Raw genomic sequence first — 25,252 nt, 5'->3', positions numbered from 1 at the left:
ATAAAATATGTCCTTCCTCTCCTAGTGGTTAGTGGGGGGGGGGGGCAAAGCAAATTACATTGGATAGTAAGAACTGTTTCAAAGAAACAAAACATTATAGGGGTCCCTGGGAGGCTCAGTTGGTTAAGTGTCTGCCTTTAGCTCAGCTCACGATCCCAGGGTCCTGGGATTGAGTCCCTCGCGTCAGGCTCCCTGCTCAGCCTGCTTCTCCTTCTCCCTCTTCCGTTCTCCCTACTTGTGCTCTCTCGCTCTGTCAAATAAATAAATCTTAATAAAATAACACAAAAGGGGGTGCCTCAGTGGCTTAGTTGTTAAGTATCTGCGTTCGGCGCAGGTCATGAACCCAGGGGTCCTGGGATTGAGCCCCATAGTGGGCTCCCTGCTCTGTGGGAAGCCTGCTCCTCCTCCTCTCACTCCCTGTGCTTGTGTTTCCTCTCTCTCTGTCAAATAAATAAAAATCTTAAAAAAAAAAAAAAAAAGAATCATAAGGAATGGGGGAGGGAGAGGAAAAATTGGAAAACAGTAAAAAAATAAACATTTGTTACCCTCTGCAAGCTTCCTTCTCTTCATTCCACCTAAAAGATTCCAAAGTAATTTTGATGTAGAAATGAAATGTATATGATTTAGGCCCCAAAACCTGTTGTTTTAAGACGTTAAATAAGCACTGGGGCATCTGGGTGGCTCAGTTGGTTAAGCAACTGCCTTTGGCTCAGGTCACGATCCAGGAGTCCTGCATCATTCAGCATCAGGCTCCCTGCTCAGTGGGGATCCTGCTTCTCCCTCTGACCCTCCCTCCTCTTGTGCTCTCTTCCTCTCATTCTCGCTCTCTCAAATAAATAAAATCTTAAAAAAAAATGTTAAATAAGCAGATTTTGTTTCAGAGTAGTAAGTTAAAATCTTCAAAACTGTACACTGTAATACTTCTTCTTCTTTTTTTAAAGATATTTATTTATTTATTTGATAGAGATCACAAGTAGGCAGAGAGGCAGGCAGAGAGAGAGGAAGGTAAGCAGGCTCCCTGCTGAACAGAGAACCCGATGCGGGGCTTGATCTCAGGACCCTGGGATCACGACCTGAGCTGAAGGCAGAGGCTTTAACCCACTGAGCCACCCAGGCGCCCCTGTAATACTTCTTTTTTTTTTAAGATTTTATTTATTTATTTGACAGAGAGAGATCACAAGTAGGCAGAGAGGCAGGCAGAGAGAGAGGGGGAAGCAGGCTCCCTGCTGAGCAGAGAGCCTGATTCGGGGCTTGATCCCAGGACCTTGGGATGATGACCTGACCTGAAGGCAGAGGCTTTAACCCACTGAGCCCCTACTGTAATAGTTCTTTAAAATATTTACTTCCTTGGGGAAGGATATACTTCCCCTTCCACATTAAAGATCATAGAGGCCATGTGATTTCCTCTGGTCAATTAAAAACTTAATTAAAATATGAAAGTGAAATGAGCAATTTCTATTGGGAAAAAGCTTCAAGAGCAAGTAGTACTTCCTCAAGATGCTTTTGCCTCTGCTCTAAGGCTGCTAATGTTTTAGACAGAGGGTGCTCCATCATACAGGATTTTGATAATCAAATGTGAGCAGAACATTAAGCAGAACCATAGGCATCCCAAGACAAGATGCAGAACAAGAAATAAACTTATCTCTCCACGTCACTGCTAGTTTGTCAGCAAAGCCTAGCCAATAGTATCAAAATACAGTGATAATTCATCAAACTGTATCCTCAATATTTGTGTACTTTTCTGTAGCTATCAATGACAAACTTGTCTCTATATATTTTTAAAGATTTTATTTATTTGTCAGAGACAGAGAGCGAGCACAAGCAGAGGGGGCGTCAGGCAGAGGGAGAAGCAGGCTCCCCACTGAGCAAGAAGCCTGATGCGGGACTCAGTCCTAGGATCCTGAGATCATGACCTGAATCCGAAGGCACACACTTAACTGACTGAGTGACCCACGTGGCCCGAAAACTTACCTATATTTAAAATAAACTATTTGGGGTGTGTGGCTGGCTCAGTCAGTAGAGAATGTGACTACTGATCTTGGGGTCATGAGTTCAAGCCCCACACTGGCCATAGAGCTTCTTTGTTTTTTTTTTTTTTAAGGATTTTATTTATTTATTTGTCAGAGAGCAAGCGAGAGCGAGCGAGAGCGAGCACAGGTAGACAGAATGGCAGGCAGAGTCAGAGGGAGAAGCAGGCTCCCTGCGGAGCAAGGAGCCCGATGTGGGACTCGATCCCAGGACGCTGGGATCATGACCTGAGCTGAAGGCAGCTGCTTAACCAACTGAGCCACCCAGGCGTCCCTGGCCATAGAGCTTCTTAAAAAAAAAAAAAAAAAAAAAAAAGTGAGTTCCTATACATAGATATATAAAAATGGTGGGAAACAAGATAGGATCGGGAGGGAGACAAACCATTAAGAGACTCTTAATCTCACAAAATAAACTGATGGTTGGTGGCGGTGGGGGGGTAGGGATAGGGTGGCTGGGTTATGGACATTGGGGAGGGTATGTGCTATGGTGAGTGCTGTGAAATGTGTAAGCCTGATGATTTACAGACCTAGGGCAAATACATTATATGTTAATAAAAATAATTTTTTAAATGATTCAAAAAAAAGATGGTGAGGCACCTGAATAACTTTTAAGGTCGACATTTCTAATACTCAAACTGTTGTATATCGTACTCTCATTTCCAATAAAGTCAGCTATCCACACAAAGGCCTTCTGTGAATGGGGTTTTTTGTTCTTGGTGTTTGAAAATAAAAGAAAAAGGCTGAGTTTTATATTTGGATAAGCTATAGAACAATTATTGCAAAGAAGAAGCAGCAAAATAGAACCAATTCAGCAGATATAGGAATTTATAATCAAAAAAACCCACTAGAACATACCTAACACCCCTCTAAGAAATTGTAGGCTTGTTGATAAGGGTTTTAGATTTTTACATGCAGATCTGATGCCTTCTTATATGGATATTAAGGATAATCCTAGCATCAGGGCTGCACAACCTCACTTTATAATCATTCTAGAATTTTCTAGCTTTACCTCTAATTATAATTTTCCTTTAAATATGGAATATTAATGGAGCAAAAATCAAGACAGGCATAATTGTAAAATATGAAAGCTAAATGACTGCTATGTGGCAACATAAAATAATTATTTTTCCATACAGAAAACAGCCAAGTAAAGGAGTTTAAAAGACATAGGTTACTTCTCAACTATGTATTCATTAGCACTGAAGCATGAAATTAATAGCATAAAGACAGGAGTGAAACTATCTTTCTTGTAAGGCAGAGGAAGGAGCAAAACAATGCGAAAAAGTATAAAGTAAAATCTAGCTTCCCATTAGAATGAAGTTCTAAGAGTTCACCCAGAGATACACATCCAAAAAAAAAAAAGGATCTATTAAGGGTTGATTTGACAGAGCATGCCCATCAAAATAATTTAGATAGAGATTTGGTCAAATTAAAAACAAAAGTAGGCCATAAACCATACATGTGTATGTTTAAAGTACATCTCATAGTATACTCTTTCTGCCTCATTTCAAATATTCCATTACAAATGTGTAGTGCTTTAAGTAAACCTGATATGTGAGAATAAAATCTATTAAGACTAATACAAGATTATATGATTTTTCCTTTTTCTAAAGTTGAGGTACAGTTGACACACAATGTTATAGTAGTTTCTGTTATATAACACTATGACTGGACAATTTTATACATTATGCTATGCTCACCACAGTAAGTGTAGTTACCATCTGTCACCATATAACATTATTACAATATTATTGACTATATTCCCTATGTTGTACTTTTTATCCCTATGATTTATTTATTTTGTAACTGGATGTTACCTCTTAAATACCTTTTACCTATTGTGTTCATCACCCCCAGCTCAGGTTCCTCTGTTTTTTGGTTTTTTGGGTTTTTTTTTGGTTTTTTTTTTTTGGTTTATCTGTTTGTTTTGATTTTACCCTCTGTTTACAGCTACTTGCTGGTCACAAAGAAATGCACTTCAAAACACTCACCTCATCATAGTGACTCTTTGCAAAGAGTAGTGCACACAGTTCTCCATACAGTGCAGCTTTGTTTGCTTGCTGGCCATGTTTTGAGAGTTTATCCATATATGTCTGAGCTAACTTAAATGTTTCTTCACCCAAGTGATATTTGCAGTTTCCATTTCGCACATGAAGCAACCTGCAAAGGCAGAAATAACATTCCTCTATTTTTGATATTTGCAGCGTGGTCCTCTTACAGGTCACCACTTAGTACCCAAATGAGTTAAGGAAACTAGATGCAAAAAGTGAGGCAGCACTGGAAAGTAACAATCTGGGCCAAACCAAGATTGACTAAAACACATAAGAGTATATGCTCTTTCCAAAAAACTACCCATGATTAATTCTCACCCAACTCTGCTTCTTTTTCTTCTTTAAATATTTCGTGTACTTTGTGCACTCAGTATGTGCTATATCTAATACTTAACTCTCTCTGTTCCAAATCCAAAAGTAATACACTCTCATTATAAAAAATTTAGAAAACAATGAAAAAAACAAAATCAACATGAAATACTATTACCTACCATTACTTTCTGTTCTTTTTTCTAGTATATTTGTGGAACACATGATCAGTAACCTCATCTCATGTTGCTTCATAAATGCTCATTTTTGTTATCTTTCCAGTAAGGTAAGTTCACTGAAAACAGTTGTATTGTCAGCTATTTCTTTTAAAAACCTTTATCTTCTATGTGGAAAAATACAGAGTTCTTCACACAGAGTAACTGTAAAACCATGTTAGACTATCTAATGATAGGATATTTAAGAAGAGTAGGTCAGACTGTGATACCAACAGACTATACATCTGTACAGACTATGGAAAACAGAACAGTGAAGACCAGACATGTATTTGTGTATATATTATAAAGCTGGCTACAACATTATGTGCACGTATCACTGCCAATACAATTTTCTGAAAATGCTCAGTCCTGAGCGGGAAGAGGGTGCCCAATGAACTAAGCCACCCAGGTGACCCAATGATCAGGAACTTCTTAAAAAAAAAAAAAAAAGATTTGAGAGAGAGTGTGTGAGCTCCTGCAGGAACTTCTTAAAGGTACTTCTCAGGGTAGACAGGGAAGAATTCTCTTAAGTTAATATTTGAGTTGATACCTAAATGATGAAGCAATCATGTAAAGGTCTGGAAGGAAGCATGCTTCAAACAGAAGGAATAACTGGGGTGCCTAGGTGGCTCAGTCAGTTGAGCATCAGACTCTTGATTTCAGCTCAGGTCATGACCTCAAGGTCCAGAGATCAAGCCCCATGTCTGCCTCCAAGCTCAGAGGGGAGTCCATCTGCCCTCCCCCCCACTCTCTAAAATAAGTAAATAAATCTTTTAAAAAAATTCCTTCAAACATAAGGAATAACCAGTGCAAAGCCCTGAGAAAGGGAAAAAAAAATCTGGCATAATCAAAGAACAGACAAAAGTCCAACCTGTATAAGATATTATGAATAAAGGATTATAAAAAAGAGGCAAAAAAGCAGAAATCAGAAAGATTTTATAGGGCCTTGCCAGCCAGGGTAAGAAATTTTGGTTGTAATGGTGAGATATGATTTGATTTATCCTCTAGAACAATGCTAATAGAATTTCCTGAAATGCTGTGGATCTGCTCTGCTCAATCTAGTAGCCACTAGCCACAGGTGGCTACTGAATATCTCAAATGTGCCTAGTGTGACTAGGGACTGATTTTTAATGTTTAACTTGAATTAATTTAAATAGTCATACATGGTGGATGGTTATCATACTGGACAGTGCAACTCTTGAAGGATTGCTCTGGCTATGCTGTGGAAAATGGATTACAGGGGCACCTGGGTGGCTCAGCTGGTTAAGCAGTTGCCTTCAGCTCAGGTCATGATCCCAGGGTCCTGGGATGAATTCCCACATCAGGTTTCCTGATCTGCAGGGAGAGTGCTTCTCCCTCTGCCCCTTCCCCTGCTCTTACTACTTACTGCTCATGCTCATTCTCATGCTCCCCCTCTCTTAAATAAATAAATATCTTTTTTTTTTAAAAAGGGAGGGGAAAAAAAAAAGAAAGAAAAAGAAAATGGATTACAATAAAGCCAAGAGTGGAAGTAAGGCAATCAGGACAGAGGTATTGCAACAATCCAGAAGAAAGACAGACCTTGAGAAAAAAGGATAGGTACTAGAGATAGAGTTGACAGTTATCCAAACAGTTCAATAGGAAAAGGTTAAACTCAAGCATAGGTTATAAATTCACAGAATGAAAAGAACGGTATTAACCTCACAGAACGGTATTAGCCTCTTATTTCTACAAGACTAAGAACTGCATTTCCAACAACATTCACTGTAGATATTCCTCCTAAAAATAAATTTCTAGAAATTATTTAATAATTGGCATATGATGGGGCAGCAAACTAAATATGCTAAGCCAGAAAAGCACAGCTTGTTATCTTCTCCAGTCCCTGCTGGTTGTCTCTTGAAACAAAAGGGCAAATTAAACATATGGAGTCTCTCTTCAGGGTCTGTATATCCATCTGGGCTGACACAAAGCAGGATAAAGGATCCAAGAAACTTTTGGTCAACTGAAGATCTAATTTTGCCCAATACTCAGCCTAACAAAAAGGCAGGTTCTCAAGGTTCTCCAACTGTGGTTCTCCAAAGTAAGTATAGTATTTTATTATTTTTAAAAACGATTTTATTTTTAAGAGCAGTTTTAGGGATGCCTGGGAGGCTCAGTCAGTTAAGTGTCTAACTTTGGCTCAGGTCATGATCTCAGTCAGGGTCCTGGGATCAACGCCTGCATGGGACTCACCATTCAACAGAGAGTCTGCTTGTCCCTCTACTGCCATAACCCTGCTTGAGCTTTCTCTCTCAAATAAATAAATAAATAGATAAATAAATAAAACATTTTTTTAAAAAGGGAAATTTTAGGTTCACAGTAAAACTGAGCAGAAGGTACAGAGATTTCTCATATACCCTCCTTCCTGCAGTATTAGCTTTATAAAAAAATACAATCACATCTACCTGATCAAGAGCTATTGTCAAAAACAATTACATTTAATTGGTTAAATAATTCACTGTTTGAGTAGCAAATATACAAGTTTTTGTTTTTTAAGATTTTATTTTTAAGTAATCTTTACACCCAATGTGGGGCTCAAACTTAAAACCCTGAGATCAAGAGTTGCATGCTCTACTGACTGAGGCAGCCCAGCACCCCTATAAGTTTAGAAGTCATTAATTTATGAATATATTCACTCTGAGACTAAGCAATATGACTAGGCCAAACCTCATAAGATACAATAAAAATAAATACATTAAAAGTAATGTGAAAAAAAAATAATCTCTCTCCTCCTTACAAGAGTATGTCTCCAAGAACTATTTAACAATTTTGGAAATAAATGACAGACTAAAATTCTTTTCTTTTTTTTTTTTTTTTTTTTAGGGAACAAATTTATTTTGCTTTTTCTGAAAGTATCAGGAACTATGAAAAATAAGCTAAATATCTGGCCATACCAAAAGCAAAATACAAGTAAAAACAACATTTAGAAATCATGTGTGACCTTACACAAACATGTTTTAAGATACTAAGTATAACACTCCTTCCTCCACAAAGCAAAACAAGTTTATTAAACCACAATACTGAAGTTTTTTTAACTGACATAACTTAAAAAAAAAAAAAAAATTAAAAGGAAAAAAAAAACCATTCAATTCCCATCCTGGAAATTTGTCATTTATAAAACAACATCCTCAAATGTCAGGGACAATAAAGTTGGGAAACCTTTCACATATCAATAAAGGGATTCGGATTCCAACAGAACACAGTGCTTTAGAACTGGGGAAGAAGAGCTTTTGTCGCACTCAGTCTTACCAAATACAAATAAATACAAGAAGATTAAAAATGAACTACTAAAGCAAAATCTTTCTGTAGAGTAGCAGCTTTCACAAAGTAAAAGGAATCCAGTTCTGCAGAGTTAGCCGTTCCAAAAGCATATGGCCACTTTTATTCCCGAAGTCCCAGAGTCTTGCACTATCAAAATAAAATGATCTTTTTCTTGGAGTAAGTCCAATGAAGGCACCAAAATCCTATCCTCCGTGTTCACACAAATGACACTTAACATGCTCTTATCATCCTTCCAAGATGACCTCAACCTATTAAGAGTTAACACTTTACATATTGAAGATGGAAAAGGAAGCTCCAGCCTCATCTGCATTAACCAAGGTCGAGTCTGTAACAGCCTTTGCCCCTCCCAAATCCTTCTAGTCTGGACCGCTAATTTAGGAGGATACAAATACATTCCCATATTCCCTAGCCATTAAATAAACACAGACATTGGTGCAGGAAGACTCAACATTTATACTACTACTGAACTGTTTCAAACTTAATAAACCCATCTCCAAAAGTTAATTTCACAGCCTCTTACTATTGATTCATAATCTGGACTTAGTATGCAGCCCTCTTTGGTGTTCGTCTCTTCCAGCGTTTTTCAGTAATTTTACACTAGAGGAACCTTGAAAAATCTTCCAAATTAAGGGAACCCTCATGGCATGGGAGTATGAGTTAAGGATACTCTGATTTCACAAAAACCCAGAACTATCAGACTAGGAGGATTCAGAGTTCTTTTTCTTCTCCTGGAGAAAATCTCAGGCTGAGATTCAGAGAAGAGGTTCCTCCCTCAGTTTTAGGAAAAGGAGAGAAAATGCTATTTAATTGGGTTTTGCAGTTCTTCATGGAGAGTTTTAGTTAAGGCTCCAGACTTGTTGCTATCTCTTCTTCATTCTCAAGCCCAACTGGCTGTGGAAACATTTCAAGAGTTCCTTTGGCAGAGTGATAGTTCCGAAGAGTCTGTTTCTTTTTAATCTGAGAATCTTATCACTTTCAGGAAAATACATTTTCTCCAGCACCTTGCAGAAACTTGTTTCATTTGTTCATGTGATGAAAAATGTCCACTGAACAGACTAGTTTTTATAGCCATACTTGGGCTCCTGAGCACTCCAAAAAATCTGGCCTAGTAGCTCCTTGTATGTACTCTGGCAATTCACCTTTCAACTCAAACATCCTGTTGAGAACTCTTCCTCTGACAAGCCACTGGATTTCTGTACGTAGATTTATGTGCTCTTTGTTCAGACTTTAGTTGTTTTTTTTTTTAAACATTCTTACATAAATGGGTCTTTAGTAACAATTTCTGCAGCATTATCCAGAACTTTCATCTCCAAGTGTTTTATATCAGCAGCTCTCTGTGAAGAAAGCCATGTGCTATAACATCAACGTCAGGATTTTACCAATATGAGCAAAACCAATGAACACCTGAAGTAAAGATGACAGACTTTCAGCCTTCAGATATGAAGACCCATTAAATTTATACTGCCTTGGTTTTGAGAGGCTCCTCATAGCAGAAAAAGCCTTCTTGAATATCATCATTTACTAATCTTACCAAAGCTCCAGTATGACAAATATTTGTGAAATCTGTTGACTTATCAACCCAGATAGAGAAGCTGCTGCTTTTCAGTTAATTTTTTAGTATCAGGTGACATTTAATTTAATAAACTGAAAGTGAAGGTTTTTCAATTTCTTATGCTGCTTCTTGCTCTAGCATTTTAACATTATGTTGAGATTAGATTCTTACCAACTATGTGAATTTTTCTTTTCTTGGTATAAGTGCTGTTACTAAATAATTTGCTTCTTAGACCTTTCACTGAATGTGATTTTATTTAAGATTTTATTTTTAAGTAATCTCTACATCCAACATGGAGCTTGAATGTATCACCCTGAGAATCAACAGTATCATGCTGTATGGACTGAGCCAGCCAGGGTGCCCCTGAATGTTTGTTTTTTTTTTTTTTTAAACAAAAGTTTACTGTTTTGATATTCCAGATGCCATTAAAATAACAAACACTTTTACTCATCAAATGGTTTTGACTTACAGTTACAACTGCTGGAGAAATGCTAGGTTTGTAAGTTGCATTCCACTGACAATACATAATGCAATAGAACAGCTTGGATTTAAGTCTATGTAAGACCCTTGAAAAGTAGCTTTTGCTATAAAAAAAGAATTTGTGTCTCCTGTTGCACTGCCATACTGAAAAAACTCAGAACACTAATTCTTCATCACTAACCTTAGCAGAAATGTCTATAGTTCTATGCCTAAAATGGTCCTCTTCTATCTCACACCATGTCTTCAAAAATTATAGCACTGGACCATCATATTTGTAACAAATGTTTATAAAATGTAAAAACTGACATAACTAAGTAACAGAATCACAAAAAGATAGAAAAAAGTCACAAAAACAATTCACTTCTAAACCTGTAAGACCCATGTTTTTGCAATGCTTACAACAAAAGTAGGAAGGGACAGCTGAGTTGCAACATATAAAAATTCTGTCCTTAAATGAAAATTTCCCTAGGACTTTCTCTTTTACAGAGTTTGTTTGCTCCCCTAAGTCAGATGCCAGCACAGAAGGGGAGGCTGGGGAAGATAATCAGGAGGGAGAAGCCAACGCCATCTTGCCTCCACCCTCCGCTCCACAGAAGTGTTCATCATTATCCATAGCCTCTCCTAGCTCAACCAAATGCATATAGGCCTAACTGCACACTGGCATAGGGGGTTCAAAAGATCTCCAACAGAACCATTAATGGGGATTCTCAATCACTGTTCAATATTATGAGTTCAGCATTATGCAGCGCACAAAGGTCAAAAACAAATTTTCAGTCATAATTTTATATGGAGTCCTAGCACTATCTTACCGAATGCCATCTGGAAAAACCCACCTGCAACACCAAAGGAGGTTTTTTTTTTTATCCTTATGAGAGATCATTTTCACTTGACTCAGATCTTTCTGTGACTTGACTTTCAAGTTCAGGTTTAGCTCCTCCCTCGTTCACCACCTGTGTCTCAGATCTTGGTTTTGTCTGCCCCAGTTCCTCATTATTTTCTGGTACCGCCTGCTGGTTATTTTTTCCTTCTGCTGGATCATGTTGGTTTGATTTGTTCCCAGATTCCAATTTAGCTTCTTTCCCATTTCCTGCTTGCACGGACTGCTTTGGGTTAAGTTGTGATGGGTCCTTAGCACTCTTTACCACCTCCTGGAGATTATATTTTCTGAACAACATATAATCTTTCACAACACTCAGGCAACAGACAGCTTTAATGATTTCTACTACCACCGTGTACTGCGGATTAGTGAGATCCACTTTATTTTCCGAATTGAGGCTGCCTACTATTCCTGCCAATTCTTTGATAACTTCGTCTCTATTCATGTGACTGTTATTTCGAGATTTATATACAATCTGAAATGTTCCTTTGTTTGGAGATTTAAACCAGGGTTCCAAAAATGTTTCTGCATATTTTTTCATATCTTCTAAGAAAGCCTTGCATGTGCCTGAAATGGGTAACATACGTAGAATAACCCGAGTCTTCTTCTTCTTGGTTTTGTACATATCTTGGAGAATATGATGTACCAATTTCTCAGGTTCTATTCCAAGTGTCCTGATGAAGACTACATTATTTGCTCCACTCTCCACTGACTGGAATCTCCTTAGCTTCATCTCTGTCGATGCTTTAATGTCACCAACTTCTTTCTTCAAGGTAGCCTCCATGTCATCATCTTCTCCCTCACTTCCAGAGGCCTGCTGATCTTTGTCTGTAAACTTTTCCGGCCCGTACATGTCGTCGCCGTACTCGTTGAGCAGGCTGTACACCTCCTCCACGCACTTGCGTTCGTTCATGTTGCAGGTAATGAGAATGCCCTGTAGCCCGGGCTCCAGCTGCCGGGACCCGCCGCCGTCGCAGCGCCGCGCCCGCTTGGCTTGCACATACTGAGCTTTGCCTTTGCGCTTTCCGCCGCTCGACTGAGGAGGCTGCTGGACGGGGGTCGCCATGGGGCGTGAGAACCGAGGCTGGCGAGAAACGTGTTTCTGCGCTGTTCCCGGCTTCCTCACCTCCGCTGGCGCCACTAAAATTCTTTTCTATTGTAGTAAAATACGCAACAAAAAATCTGCCATACTATTTTAAGCATACACTTCAGTGTCATTACAGTCACCATATTGTGTGACCATCACCACCATCTATTTCCAAAACTTTTCATCACTCCAAAAAGAAACTCTATAACAAGCAATCAATTCCCATATACCCTTTACCCCACCTGCACCATTTACACTCCCATTAGCAAGGATCCCAATTTCTTCACATTCTTAATTAACACTTAACTTTTATTTTTAATTATAGCCATGCTGGGTATGTGTAAAGTGGTATCTCATGTTTGATTTTCATTTCCCTAATGAAAAATTATGCTGAACATCTTTTGGCTATTTTATCTTCTTTTTTGGACAAATGTGTTCTTTTTTTTTTTTTTTTTTTAAAGATTTTATTTATTTATTTGTAAGAGAGAGAGAGAGTGAGAGCAAGCACAGGCAGACAGAGTGGAAGGCAGAGTCAGAGGGAGAAGCAGGCTCCCTGCGGAGCAAGGAGCCCGATGTGGGACTCGATCCCAGGACGCTGGGATCATGACCTGAGCCGAAGGCAGCTGCTTAACCAACTGAGCCACCCAGGCGTCCCTGGACAAATGTGTTCTTGAGGCCTTTACCCATTTTTTAATCAGGTTGTTGTTGTTGAGCGGTAGTTCTTGATATATTCTGGATACTACACCCTTATCTGATATATGATCTGCAAATATTTTCTCCAATTCTACTTTCTTGATAACATCCTTTGATATGCATAGTTTTTTATTTTGATGAAATCCAACTCATCTGTGAACAGAAATGGTTTCACTTCTTTCTTTCCAATATGGATGCCATTTTTTCTTTTTCTTGTCTAATTCCTTTAGTTAGAACTTTCAGGGCAATGTTTAATAGTAATAGTGAAAGCAGGCATCCTAGATCTTGTTTGTGATCTTAGGGACAAAGCTTTTCAGTGTTTCACCATTGAGTACGATGTCAGCTGTGAGTTCTTCATAAATACTATCATGTTGAGGAACTCTTCTGCTCCCGGTTTTTTGAATGTTCGATTATGAAAAGGTGTCAGATTTTGTCAAACGTCTTTTTTGTCTATTGAGAAGATTCTGTTTCTTTCCTTCTTTTTAAAATTTTTATTAAAGAGAGCTAGTGAGCGTGTGCACACAAGCTGGGAGAGAGGCAGGCAGAGGCAGAAAAAGGCTCCCCACTGAGCAAGGAGCCCAATGAGGGACTAAAAGACCTGAGCCAAAGGCAGATGCTTAACCAACTGAGCCACCCAGGCATCCCTCCCTCCCTTCTTTTTTTTTTTTTTTTTTTTTAAAGATTCTAATTAATGATCTGACAGAGAGATACAGCGAGAGACACAGTAAGAGAGGAAACATAAGCAGGGGAAGTGGGAGAGGCAGAACAGGCTTCCTGTGGAGCAGGGAGTCTAATGCGGGACTCCATTCCAGGACCCTGGGATCATGACCTGAGCCGAAGGCAGTTGCTTAACCAACTGAGCCACCCAGTGCCCCCACTGACTTTCTTATGTCAATCATCGTTGCATTCCTGGAATAAATCCCAATTATTCATAGTATACAATCCTTTTATATGCCATTAGTTTGATGTGCTAGTATTCTATTGAGAATTTTAATTAAAAAAATTTTTTTAATTTAACATATAATGTATTATTAGCCCCAGGGGTACAGGTCTGTGAATCACCAGGTTTACACACTTCACTGCACTCACCATAGCACATACCTTCCCCAATGTCCATAACCCCACCTCCCTCTCCCTACCCCTTCACCCCCGCAATCTGATGAGAATTTTTACATCTGTATTCACAGAGGATATTATCCTGTAATTTTCTTCTCTTGTGATGTCTTTTTTCTGACTTTGGTATCAGGGTAATGCTGGCCTCACAGCATGAGTTAGGAAGTATTCCTTCCTCCTCAATTTTTTGGAAAACGCTGAGAAGGTCTGGTGTTATTTCTTTAAATATTTGGTAGCACTCATTTGATGAGAAATTCTGGTCCTGGAGTTTTCTTTTTGGAAGGTTTTTTGGTTTTATTTAGGTTCCATGCACATTGTGGAGCCCAATGTGGGGCTCGAATTGGAAATCAAGACCTTGAGCTAAAACAAGAGTTGGATGCTTAATCAACTCAGCCACCCAGGTGACCCACGTTGGAAGGTTTTTGATTACTGATTCAATCTCTACTTGCTATAGTTTTGTTGAGATCTTTTTGGGCCAATTTAGGTAATTTTATGCATTTCTAGGGATTTGTTCATTTCAGCTACAATATCTATTCTGTTTGCATACAGCTGTTCATAGGATTCTCTTATGTTTCCATTTCTGGAAGGCTTGATTTGTATTTCTGATTTTAGCCATTTGCATCTTTTTTGGGGGGTGGGTCAGTCTAGTGTGGTTTTAATTTTATGTGTGGGAGCAAAGCACTGTGAGATGCTACAGACACTGCTAGCTCCGTAACTAACAGCCATTTTTCCACCTCATGCTTTGTTGGCAGGAGCCTGACTTTGTTTAGGCATTCATCTCTTTTCTCTGCTTCGCTCTCTGCCTGCTTGTGATCTCTGTTTGTCAAATAAATAAATAAATAAGTAATATTCAAATTCTGGGTATTTTTAGGGTATGCCGCTTATATAGGTGGCTGCTATCTTATTTGCTACACATGGCATTTATAATCTTTTTAGTGGCAATATTTTTATTAGCAATATCCCTTTTGTATCAACTAATGGTTTTTATCCTGAATTTTGCTTTATTGTTAATACAGTTAATACTTTTTTTTTTAAAGATCTTATTTATTTATTTGACTGAGAGAAATCACAAGTAGGCAGAGAGGCAGGCAGAGAGAGAGGAGGAAGCAGGCTCCCTGCTGAGCAGGGAGCCCAATGTGGGGCTCGATCCCAGGACCCTGGGACCATGACCCAAGCTGAAGGCAGAGGCTTTAACCCACTGAGCCACCCAGGCACCCCTGTTTATACTATTTTAATAATATATAGCTGGATTTCACTTTTTAACACTCTTTGTAGATACCACATTTACACAAAGGAATTGAGCTCATTTACATATACTGTGATGATAGTCAAATTTGGTTTTAAGCTTATCATATTACTGTTCATTTTTCTTTTTTTTTTCATTTATTATATTTAAATATTTCCTCTCTTCTGTTTTTATCTCGTTTGGACAGTTTTCCTATCATTCTTACCCCCACTACCACTACCCTAATTTAAAATGTCTATCACTCTTTTCCATTATATAAATTATAATATCCAACCCTAGCACTGATAAGGTATGACCATGATAGCCATTCCTACTCTACTGAGCTTTTATTTGTTTAGAGAAATTCCATAAGTATTTTCCTCAGCTCAAGTACATTAAGTATACTGTACCTGATATATTTGAAAAATTTATTTTACCCTAAAAATTGGTGAGGTATAGCATTTTCTCTCAATAATGGAGATATTTCTATCTTATAGCTTCCAATTTCTATGTATTCTTTGATTTTAGGAACTCCAATTGTGTAGGGGCTCAGGTTCTTTTAAAATCTAGATTCAAGTCTTTCTCCCAACAGTTCAGGAAGTACCTTTCCACACTTAAAATTGAAAAATACACCAATACAATAATTGTGGTTATTTCTGGACAACAGGATTATAGATAGTATTTATTCTCTTCATAATTTTCTGTTACGTGCATAGAAAAAATAAAGACAGTAAGAAGAAAGCATTACCTCTTAACTACCTTGCCTTTCCTTTAAGTAATCTGTTAAAAAATATATTTTTAAAGAAAACAGTTATTTATAAGTAAAATACTAATCTTCTTATACATAATTCTAAAAATGCATCAAGAGTAAAAAATAAGGGGCGCCTGAGTGGCTCAGTAGGTTAAAGCCTCTGCCTTCAGCTTGGGTCATGATCCCAGGGTCCTGGGGTCTAGCCCCACATCAGGCTCTCTACTCAGCAGGGAGCCCACTCCCCCCACCCCTCTCTGCCTGCCTCTCTGCGTCCTGTGATCTCTGTCAAATAAAAAAATAAAATCTTAAAAAAAAAGTAAAAAATAATACTCAAGAAAAACACGTATTTATTTTACCAGCAACCAGTGCCTAGCACAGTTCTGAGTACACTGAGGCATTCAATAAATATTTGGTGAGTGGAGAGAACACACAAGCTCTATGACAAAGTAAAAAATATTAAGCTAAGGTGATTATAGCAAGTTAACTATATTTTGGAGATGAGAGACAGGAGGCCAGACTAATGAAACATACAAATTATCACCTCAGAGATAACTGTTGGAGCACGCTTAAAGAGCTAAAACTATAAAAGCCACTAAAGACTATTAGAGTAGGATCTGTTCCAACTTACCTCACACAACATTCTACTGCACGAAACCAATGAAGCATCTCATCATGTAGAGTACACAACTGAAGACAGGATAGAAAAACTTTCTCAGCATCACTGTACCAGCCTGCATCTGAAAGAAAGCCACCTAAAGGACAAGAAAACTAGTAATTTTAAATAATTTAATAATAAATTACTTAAAAGCTAAAGTGACATGCTTAAAATGAATATCATCTAAAATGAAAACCAACCTAGTATTCAAGTTCTGTGCCTGGCCCAAAACAAAGATATTGTAAAACAAAACAAAACAGAACAAAAACTTATAAACTAGGGGAATCAGAACGATGTTGAGGCCTTGAATAAGGAGTCAAGAGTTTTAACTCTCTAAAAATACTCCATAGCCTATGAATTGACATTTTTTGGTTAATTAGCCATATACTCTAATGATCCCAACATTTTCAATTTGCAGGGCAAACATAACTTTTTAATCTCTCCATACTCAATTTCAAAGAACATCTCAATAAAGCTATCATTAAAAAAAAAAAAATCTCCATCACTGCATACTTTTGGTATGAAGTTTTTTTCACTGTTTTGGTAATTTTAGGATCCAGACCAATAATGTAATTATGAGTTTTTTAGAATTTCATTCTATCTCCAAGATGTTTCTTCAACCTGGCTCAGTACAATGGCCAGATACTGGTATAAATGTTTGTGGAGATGACAGAGGACCTCAATGAACACAGACCTTCCTGCCTTTTACTAAAGTTACTACTAGGTTGGTTTTCATTTTAGTTTTTCTAAACTCATTTAGTTTTTCTCACAACCTCCATATGTAGACTTTTGGAAAGTCCTCGTTGAATCCTTTATTATTATTAAGTTTAATATGAGTCATATTATAGGACAAAATACTCCTCTATTTTACTATTACTTACCTAAAACAAAGCCAACTTGAATGGCTTTTTCTTTTACTGCAGCATCTGATTCTGCTATGTAAGAGCACCGCCTACTGAATGAGTAGGCCAAGACCGAAGCAACTTTCACACCATGATCCATCAAAGCCTGGAAACAATGATGAAGCAAATGTCTGCAAGGTAAGAAAAGGTTATTTTATAAAGGTATCATATCTTATAGTTTTAGAAAGTGCTAGCTTTCTTTTTAAAAAATAACAGTACCATTATTTTAAAAGATGGAACAAGATAAAAAAACCTTTTCTGCCTTACGAATTATGAGGCTACAATAATCCACAATTTAGCCTAGTATCTTTATTCAGAGAATCACTGAGTGATCCTTTATGTGTAAATTAATGGCAGTAAGAAGTAAAACTAACTTTTAAAATCCAAATAATCCTATAATTCAACAATAACCCAATTTAAAAATGGGCAATGGATCTGAAACAGAGAATTCTCCAAAGAAAATAAACAAATGACCAATAAGCACATGAAAAGATGATCAATACTATTAATCATCAGGGACATGCAAACCAAAATCACAATGAGATACCACTTCACACCCTGTAGGTGATTACTATTCTCAAAAAGTGATGGCAAAAATACGTAAACACTGGAACTCTCATACACTGATGGTAGAAATGTTAAAATCCAATAGCACCTATGGAAAATAGTTTTGAGGTTACTAAAAAAGCTAAACATAGGGTGATCATATTTATATACCCTAGTTATATATACAAGAGAACTGAAAACATATGTCCACACAAAATCTTGTCCATAAATGTTCATAGCAGCATTATCAGAATAGCCAAATAGGCAAAATGTTTATCAACAGATGACTAAACAAAACACAGTATGTTCATACAATAGAAAACTATTCAGCCATAAAAGGAAAGAAGTACTGATACAAGCAACAACATGAATAAACCTTCAAAACATTATAAGTAAAAGAAGCCAGTTACGAAAGACCATATATTTTGATTCCCTTTATATGAAGTGTCCAGAATAGGTAAATTCAGAGACAGAAAGTTGATTAATGGTAGGCCAGGGTAAGAGGACATAAGAAGTGACTGTTAATGGATACAGGATTTCTTTTTGCAGTGATGAAAATGTTCTAGAATTAGAAAGTGGTGATGGTTGCAAAACCTTGTGAATACACTAAAAGACACTGAACTGTACAATTTAAAATGGTGAATGTGGTGGTATGTGAATTATATCTCAATTAAAAAATTGTAAATAACAACTGTAAATAATAGAATCACTGCTTTGGATAATGGGGAAAAAAAGTCAAACTACATGCTTTTAGTTTTACAAATATATTAAACACTTACCAAGGGATTTGGACTTGGTGAAAGAAAACCTGAGAGATGAAAGAGAGGTATTCCACTAAATCTTTACAATGGCCATGTTTATAATTGTATAGAGAAATTCAAATCCCGGAAAGCTAATCTTTTCTTAAAGAATTTTTTCTTTTAAGATTTTTATTTATTTATTTATTTCACAGACAGAGATCACAAGTAGGCAGAGAGGCAGGCAGACAGAGCTGGGGAAGCAGGCTTCCCCCTGAGCAGAGAGCCTGATGCGGGACTCGATCCCAGGACCCCGAGATCATGACCTGAGCCGAAGGCAGAGGCTTAACTCACTGAGCCACCCAGGCGCCCCTTAAAGAATGTTTTTTTTTTTTTTTTTAAAGATTTTATTTATTTATTTGACAGAGAGAAATCACAAGTAGATGGAGAGGCAGGCAGAGAAAGAGAGAGAGAGAGAGGGAAGCAGGCTCCCCGCTGAGCAGGGAACCCGATGTGGGACTCGATCTCAGGACTCTGAGATCATGACCTGAGCCGAAGGCAGCGGCCCAACCCACTGAGCCACCCAGGCGCCCAAAGAATGTTTTTAAAAGAAGTTTTTCTGTAGCCTTCTTTATCAAAATGAAGTTCTCAGTTATGTTTTTTTTTAACAGATTTATTTTAATTATTTAACCAGCAGTTTCTCTGTAATACAAAGGCCACATTTCAAAGTTACCCCTGAATACTGAAATTATGCTGATTATTTACCTGTTTATTATTACTATTATGATTTTTAAAAGATTTTATTTATTTATTTGACACACAGAGAGAGATCACAAGTAGTCAGAGAGGCAGGCAGAGAGAGAGAGAGAGAAAGAGAAGCAGGCTCCCTGCTGAGCAGAGAGCCCGATGTGGGGCTCAATCCCAGAACCCTGGCATCATGACCTGAGCCAAAGGCAGAGGCTTTAACCCACTGAGCTACCCAGGTGCCCCACTTGTTTATCATTTTATCATTCTTCTCTAAAATACAAAATCCACCAAAAAGAGACACAGATTTTATTCACTTCTGTAATCCCCGATCTTCAACAGTACCTAACAAGGACTAGGCATTCAACAAGTATATACTTAGTTAATTTGTTGAACAAATGGAACTTGATAATGTTCTTATTAAAGACAGCAGTATTTTGTAAAAACTACATTCTTATTTTCCTAGAGTTAGGAAAAAGAAATGGCTTTTAAAGCAAATTCTGGGGACGCCTGGGTGGCTCAGTTGGTTAAGCCGCTGCCTTCAGCTCAGGTCATGATTCCAGCATCCTGGAATTGAGTCCCACATCCGGCTCCTTGCTCAGCAGAGAGCCTGCTTCTCTCTCTGTCTCTGCCTGCCACTCTGTCTGCCTGTGCTCACTCTCGCACTCTCTCTCTCTCTGACAAGCAAATAAATAAAATCTTAAAAATAAATAAATAAATAAATAAAGCAAATTCTGGGAAGAATGCTAAAGAGAACAGCAAGTATAATCAAAGGCTGTGTCACTATACATGTATGTGGTTCTTACTACATGGTAACAGCTACCATGGGAAAGATGAATTCAATCTCATTTTCTTGAACACAAAAAGCAAGGTGGTACTGATGGTTTCATAATGGGAATTGCACTTAATGCCAGTGAAGTACACCTAAGAAGTTACAATGGTAAAATTCAGGCATGTATAGTTTACTATAATTTTTTTAAAAAGTGATTTTACCTTTTATCCAAAGCTCTCAATACTTTAGCAAAAACTTCCAATTCACAAAATTCACTGCCCAGTTGACATAAGCGTCCCTGTTGGTAAAGCTGAAATGAAAATGAAAAAGGTAATTTTAAAATGTTAATTTAATTTTATACTTTAGTTATACTTATAGATATAATTTAATTGACTTAATATTTGATTATTTCATGGATATTACCCCAAGTCGGTATGCTCACACAGCAGTATCAGGAAACATACGTCTGCTGTCTTAGAGAAATATAGCAGTAAATTAACAACTTTTTTTAAGAGGGGAGAAGGGGCAGAGGGAAACAGACAATCCAGGGCAAGCTCCATACCCAGGGGCTCAATCTCACAACCCTGAGACCATGACCTGAATCAAAACTAAGAGTCAAAAATGCTTAACTGATGGAGTCACTCAGGAGTCCCTAAATTAACAAGTTTCTACAATTCATAAAAAACACTTTAATAGTTGTATATAAAGTTAGTATTTATAAAATAGTATCTGGTACATGTTGAATACTACAAAGTGTTATATAATTATTTATTATATAAACTTAAAAAGTTATGGGGCGCCTGGGTGGCTCAGTCAGTTAAGCATCTGCCTTTGGCTCGGGTCATGATCTTGGGGTCCTAAGATCTAGACCCATGTCAGGTTCCCCATTCAGTGGGAAGTCTGCTTCACGCATTCTCTCAAATAAAACCTTTAAATAAACATAAAAAATTATATACAAGAAACTTTTAAAATTAACTTTTCTTTAAACAAAACTAGATAGTTAATGTAAAATTATCAAAATTATAGCACAGATAATGTCCAAAAGCCAGAATGCTCAATATGCCCCACTAAAGGGCTCCTCAACCTACCACAAAAATCTCAGCTCAGTTCTGGCCATGGTACTTTACAAGCACACCAAAAGACATCTAAAGTAATCTAGGGGGGCACTTGGGTGGCTCAGTCGGTTAAGTGTCTGCCTTCAGCTCAGGTCCTGCTCTCATGTGTCCTGGGACCAAACCCCAGGTTGGGCTCCCTGCTCAGTGGGGAATCTGTTCCTTCCTCTCCTGTTGCCCCCTCCCTCTGTGCTCTCTCCCGCACTCTTTCTGACTCTCTCAAATAAATAAAGTCTTTAAAAAATAGTAATAAATAAAGTATTCCAGGATGAAAAAAGAACTAAAACCACAAAGTAATCCAAGATGGTAGGATTTCTAATCATGTCACAATCATTTATTCATTTTGCCTTTTTAGAACTTTTGTTTCAAACATTTATTTGTTTGAGAGAGAGATAGAGAGTGCAAGTGAGTCTGTGGGAGAGGGGGCAGAGGGAGAGGAAGAGGATCTCAAGCCAACTCCACACTGAAGGAGGAACGTGATCTCACGACCTGGAGATCATGACCCGATCTGAAAGGAAGAGTTAAGCACTAAACTGACTGAGCCACCCAGGCACCCTTAGAACATCTTTTAAAAATGACATTTTAGGGATGCTGGTTGGTTAGGTAGAACATGCAGCTCAATCTTGGGGTTGTGAGTTCAGACCCCACATTGGGTGTAGGGATTACTTAAAATAAAAATCTTAAAAAAAAAAAAAGGGGGAAAAAGAAAATTTTAACAAATGTGTTAAATGTTTATCATGAATAATACATGCACACAGTTAAAAAGAGACAAATAAATACCTCTGCCCCACTCCAGCTTCACCAGCTTTTGAATTTATATGTATTTTATAAATACAGTGCCTTAGAAGGCTTGAATTTTGTTTCATTAATTCACTTTATAGGCACTTAACTCTTAGCTCAGTTGATAGAACATGGGTTTCAGAAAGAGGACAAGATCTAGAATTCATTTGTCAAATGGGCCATTAACTTTGTGCTAAGAAAATATACCACAAGCTCAGTCAGCTAGTTCTTGGGCCAATCACTAGTCTCAATGGAAGCCAGGTCAAATTAGGTAGATACTTTAATGCAAATCAATACGGACAACTCTGAAAAATCCCTAACTCCTGAAGGGGAGAACAGATAAGGGACCACCAAATGCTCAGGAAGAAAAGGCAGAAATGTTTCCACATAAAATGGTCAGATAGTCGTACTAACAGTAAAACTTTAAAATGGATGCATTCCTAGAGATGTATAAACTACCAAAACTGGGAGCGCCTGGGTGGCTCAGTGGGTTAAAGCCTCTGCCTTTGGCTCAGGTCATGATCTCAGGCTCCTGGTATCGAGCCCCGCATGGGGCTCTCTGCTCAGCAGGGAGCCTGCTGCCGGGCCCCCCTCTGCCTGCCTCTCAGCCTACTTCTGATCTCCCTCTCTGTGTCAAATAAATAAATAATCTTAAAACAAAACAAACCCAAAAAACAACTACCAAAACTGAACCAGGAAGAAACAGAAAACCTGAACAGACCCATAACCAGTAAGGAGATTGAAGCAGTCATCAAAAATTTCCCAACAAACAAGAGCCCAGGGCCAAAGGGCTTCCCAGGGGAATTCTACCAAATATTTAAAGAAAAATTACTATCTATTCTCCTGAAACTGTTCCAAAAAAAAATAGAAATGGAAGGAAAACTGCCAAACTCATTTTATGAGGCCAGCATTACCTTGATCCCCAAACCAGACAAAGACCCCATCAAAAAATTATAGACCAACATCCTTGATGAATGCAGATGTGAAAATTTTCACCAAAATACTAGTCAATAGGATCCAACAGTACATTAAAAGGTTATTCACCACAACCAAGTGGGATTTGTTCCAGGGCTATAAGGTTGGTTCAACACCCACAAATCAATCAATGTGATACAATACATTAATAAAAGAAAGAATAAGAACCACATGATACTCTCAATAGATGCTGAAAAGGCATTTGACAAAGTACAGCATCCTTTCTTGATCAAAACTCTTCAAAGTGTAGGGACAGAGGGTATATTCCTCAATATCATCCAAGCCATCTATGAAAAACCCACAGCAAATATCATTCTCAATGGAGAAAAACACAGCTTTTCGGCTAAGGTCAGGAACACGGCAGGGATGTCCATTATCACCACTGCTATTTAACATAGTACTAGAAGTCCTTGCCTCAGCAATCAGACAACAAAAAGAAATTAAAGGCGTCCAAATCGGCAAAGAAGAAGTTAAACTGTCACTCTTTACAGATGATATGATACTTTCTATGGAAAAGCCAAAAGACTCCACTCCAAATTTGCTAGAATTTGTATAAGAATTCAGTAAAGTGTCAGGATATAAAATAAACGCACAGAAATCAGTTGCATTTCTATACACCAACAACAAAATAGAAGAAAGAGAAATTAAGGAGTCAATCCCATTTACAATTGTACCCAATACCAAAAGATACCTAGGAATAAACCTAACCAAAGAGGAAAAGGCTTTGTACTCAGAAAACTATAAAGTATTCATGAAAGAAATTGAGAATGACACATAAAGAAATGGAAAAATGTTCCATGCTCATGGATTGGAAGAACAGATATTGTGAAAGTATCTATGCTACCTAAAGCAATCTACATGTTTAATGCAATCCCCATCAAGGTACCATCAATTTTTTTCAAAGAAATGGAACAAATAATCTTAAAATTTATATGGAACCAGAAAAGACCTGGAACCAAAAAAGAACCAAAAAATTTATATGGAACCAGAAAAGACAGAGGAATGTTGAAAAAGAAAGCCAAAGTTGGTGGCATCACAATTCCAGACTTCAAGCTTTATTACAAAGCTGTCATCATGAAGACAGTACTAGCACAAAACAGACACACAGATCAATGGAACAGAACAGAGAGCCCAGAAATGGACCCTCAACTCTATGGTCAACGGATCTTCAACAAAGCAGGAAAGAATGTCCAATGGAAAAAAGACAGTCTCTTCAACAAACGGTGTTTGGAAAATTGAACAGCCACATGGAGAAAAATGAAACTGGACCATTACCTTACACCACACACAAAAATAGACTCCAAATGGATGAAAGACCTCAATGTGAGACAGAAATCCATCAAAATCCTTGAGGAGAACACAGGCAGAAACCTCTTCGACCTCAGCCACAGCAACTTCTTCATCGAAACATTGCCAAAGGCAAGGGAAGCAAGGGCAAAAATAAACTAGTAGAACTTCATCAAGATTAAAAGCTTTTACACAGCAAAGGAAACAGTCAACAAAACCAAAAGACAACTGACAGAATGGGAGAAGATTATTTGCAAAGGATATATCAGATAAAGGGCTAGTGTCCAAAATATATGAAGAACTTATCAAACTCAACACCCAAAGAACAAATAATCCAATCAAGAAATGGGCAGAGGACATGAACAGACATTTCTACAAAGAAGACATCCAGATAGCCAACAGGCACATGAAAAAGTGCTCCACATCACTTGGCATCAGGGAAATACAAATCAAAACCACAATGAGATACCACCTCACACCAGTCAGAATGGCTAAAATTAACAAATCAGGAAATGACAGATGCTGGCGAGGATGTAGAGAAAGGGGAACCCTCCTACACTGTTGGTGGGAATGCAAGCTGTTGCAGCCACTCTGGAAAACAGCATGGAGGTTCCTCAAAAAGTTGAAAATAGAGCTACCCTACAACCCAGCAATTGCACTACCGGGTATTTACCCTAAAGATACAAATGTAGTGATCCAAAGGAGCACACGCACCCGAATGTTTATAGCAGCAATGTCCACAATAGTCAAACTATGGAAAAAACCTAGATGTCCATCAACAGATAAACGGATAAAGAAGATGTGGTATATATATATATATATACAATGGAATACTATGCAGCCACCAAAAGAAATGAAATCTTGCCATTTGTGATGATGTGGATGGAACTAGAGGGTATTATGCTGAGCGAAATAAGTTAGTCAGAGAAAGACAATTATCATATGATCTCCCTGATATGAGGAATTTGAGAGGCAAAGTGGGGGGTTTGAGGGGTAAGGAAGGAAAAGATGGGATCAGGAGGGAAACAAACCATAAGAGAAAACCATAATCTCACAAAACAA

General features: G+C 37.9%; 2 protein-coding genes across 2 annotated transcripts in view; both read right to left on the bottom strand.

The window, feature by feature from the left end:
• APPBP2 (amyloid beta precursor protein binding protein 2) overlaps nt 1-25,252 on the bottom strand; it is a 62,381-nt gene that overhangs the window by 13,201 nt on the left and 23,928 nt on the right. Inside the window, exons 2-5 of the mRNA XM_059378480.1 lie at nt 20,258-20,346; nt 17,217-17,368; nt 16,309-16,432; nt 4,019-4,187 (exon numbers count right to left, since the gene is read on the bottom strand). Of these exons, the coding sequence (XP_059234463.1) occupies nt 4,019-4,187; nt 16,309-16,432; nt 17,217-17,368; nt 20,258-20,346 (534 nt within the window). The remainder of the gene's footprint in view (nt 1-4,018; nt 4,188-16,308; nt 16,433-17,216; nt 17,369-20,257; nt 20,347-25,252) is intronic.
• LOC132003480 (THUMP domain-containing protein 1-like) lies at nt 7,535-13,674 on the bottom strand. The gene is made up of 2 exons (XM_059378971.1): nt 10,768-13,674; nt 7,535-9,236 (listed from the first exon to the last, which is right to left on the bottom strand). The coding sequence occupies exon 1, from the start codon at nt 11,875-11,877 to the stop codon at nt 10,801-10,803; it is 1,077 nt and encodes a 358-aa protein (XP_059234954.1). The 5' UTR covers nt 11,878-13,674; the 3' UTR covers nt 7,535-9,236; nt 10,768-10,800.

Source organism: Mustela nigripes, chromosome 16 (assembly GCF_022355385.1).
Source record: "Mustela nigripes isolate SB6536 chromosome 16, MUSNIG.SB6536, whole genome shotgun sequence".
In the NCBI taxonomy this organism is placed as follows: domain Eukaryota; kingdom Metazoa; phylum Chordata; class Mammalia; order Carnivora; family Mustelidae; genus Mustela; species Mustela nigripes.
Note: the sequence above shows the minus strand (reverse complement) of the source record. Positions and strands in the feature narration are given on the sequence as shown.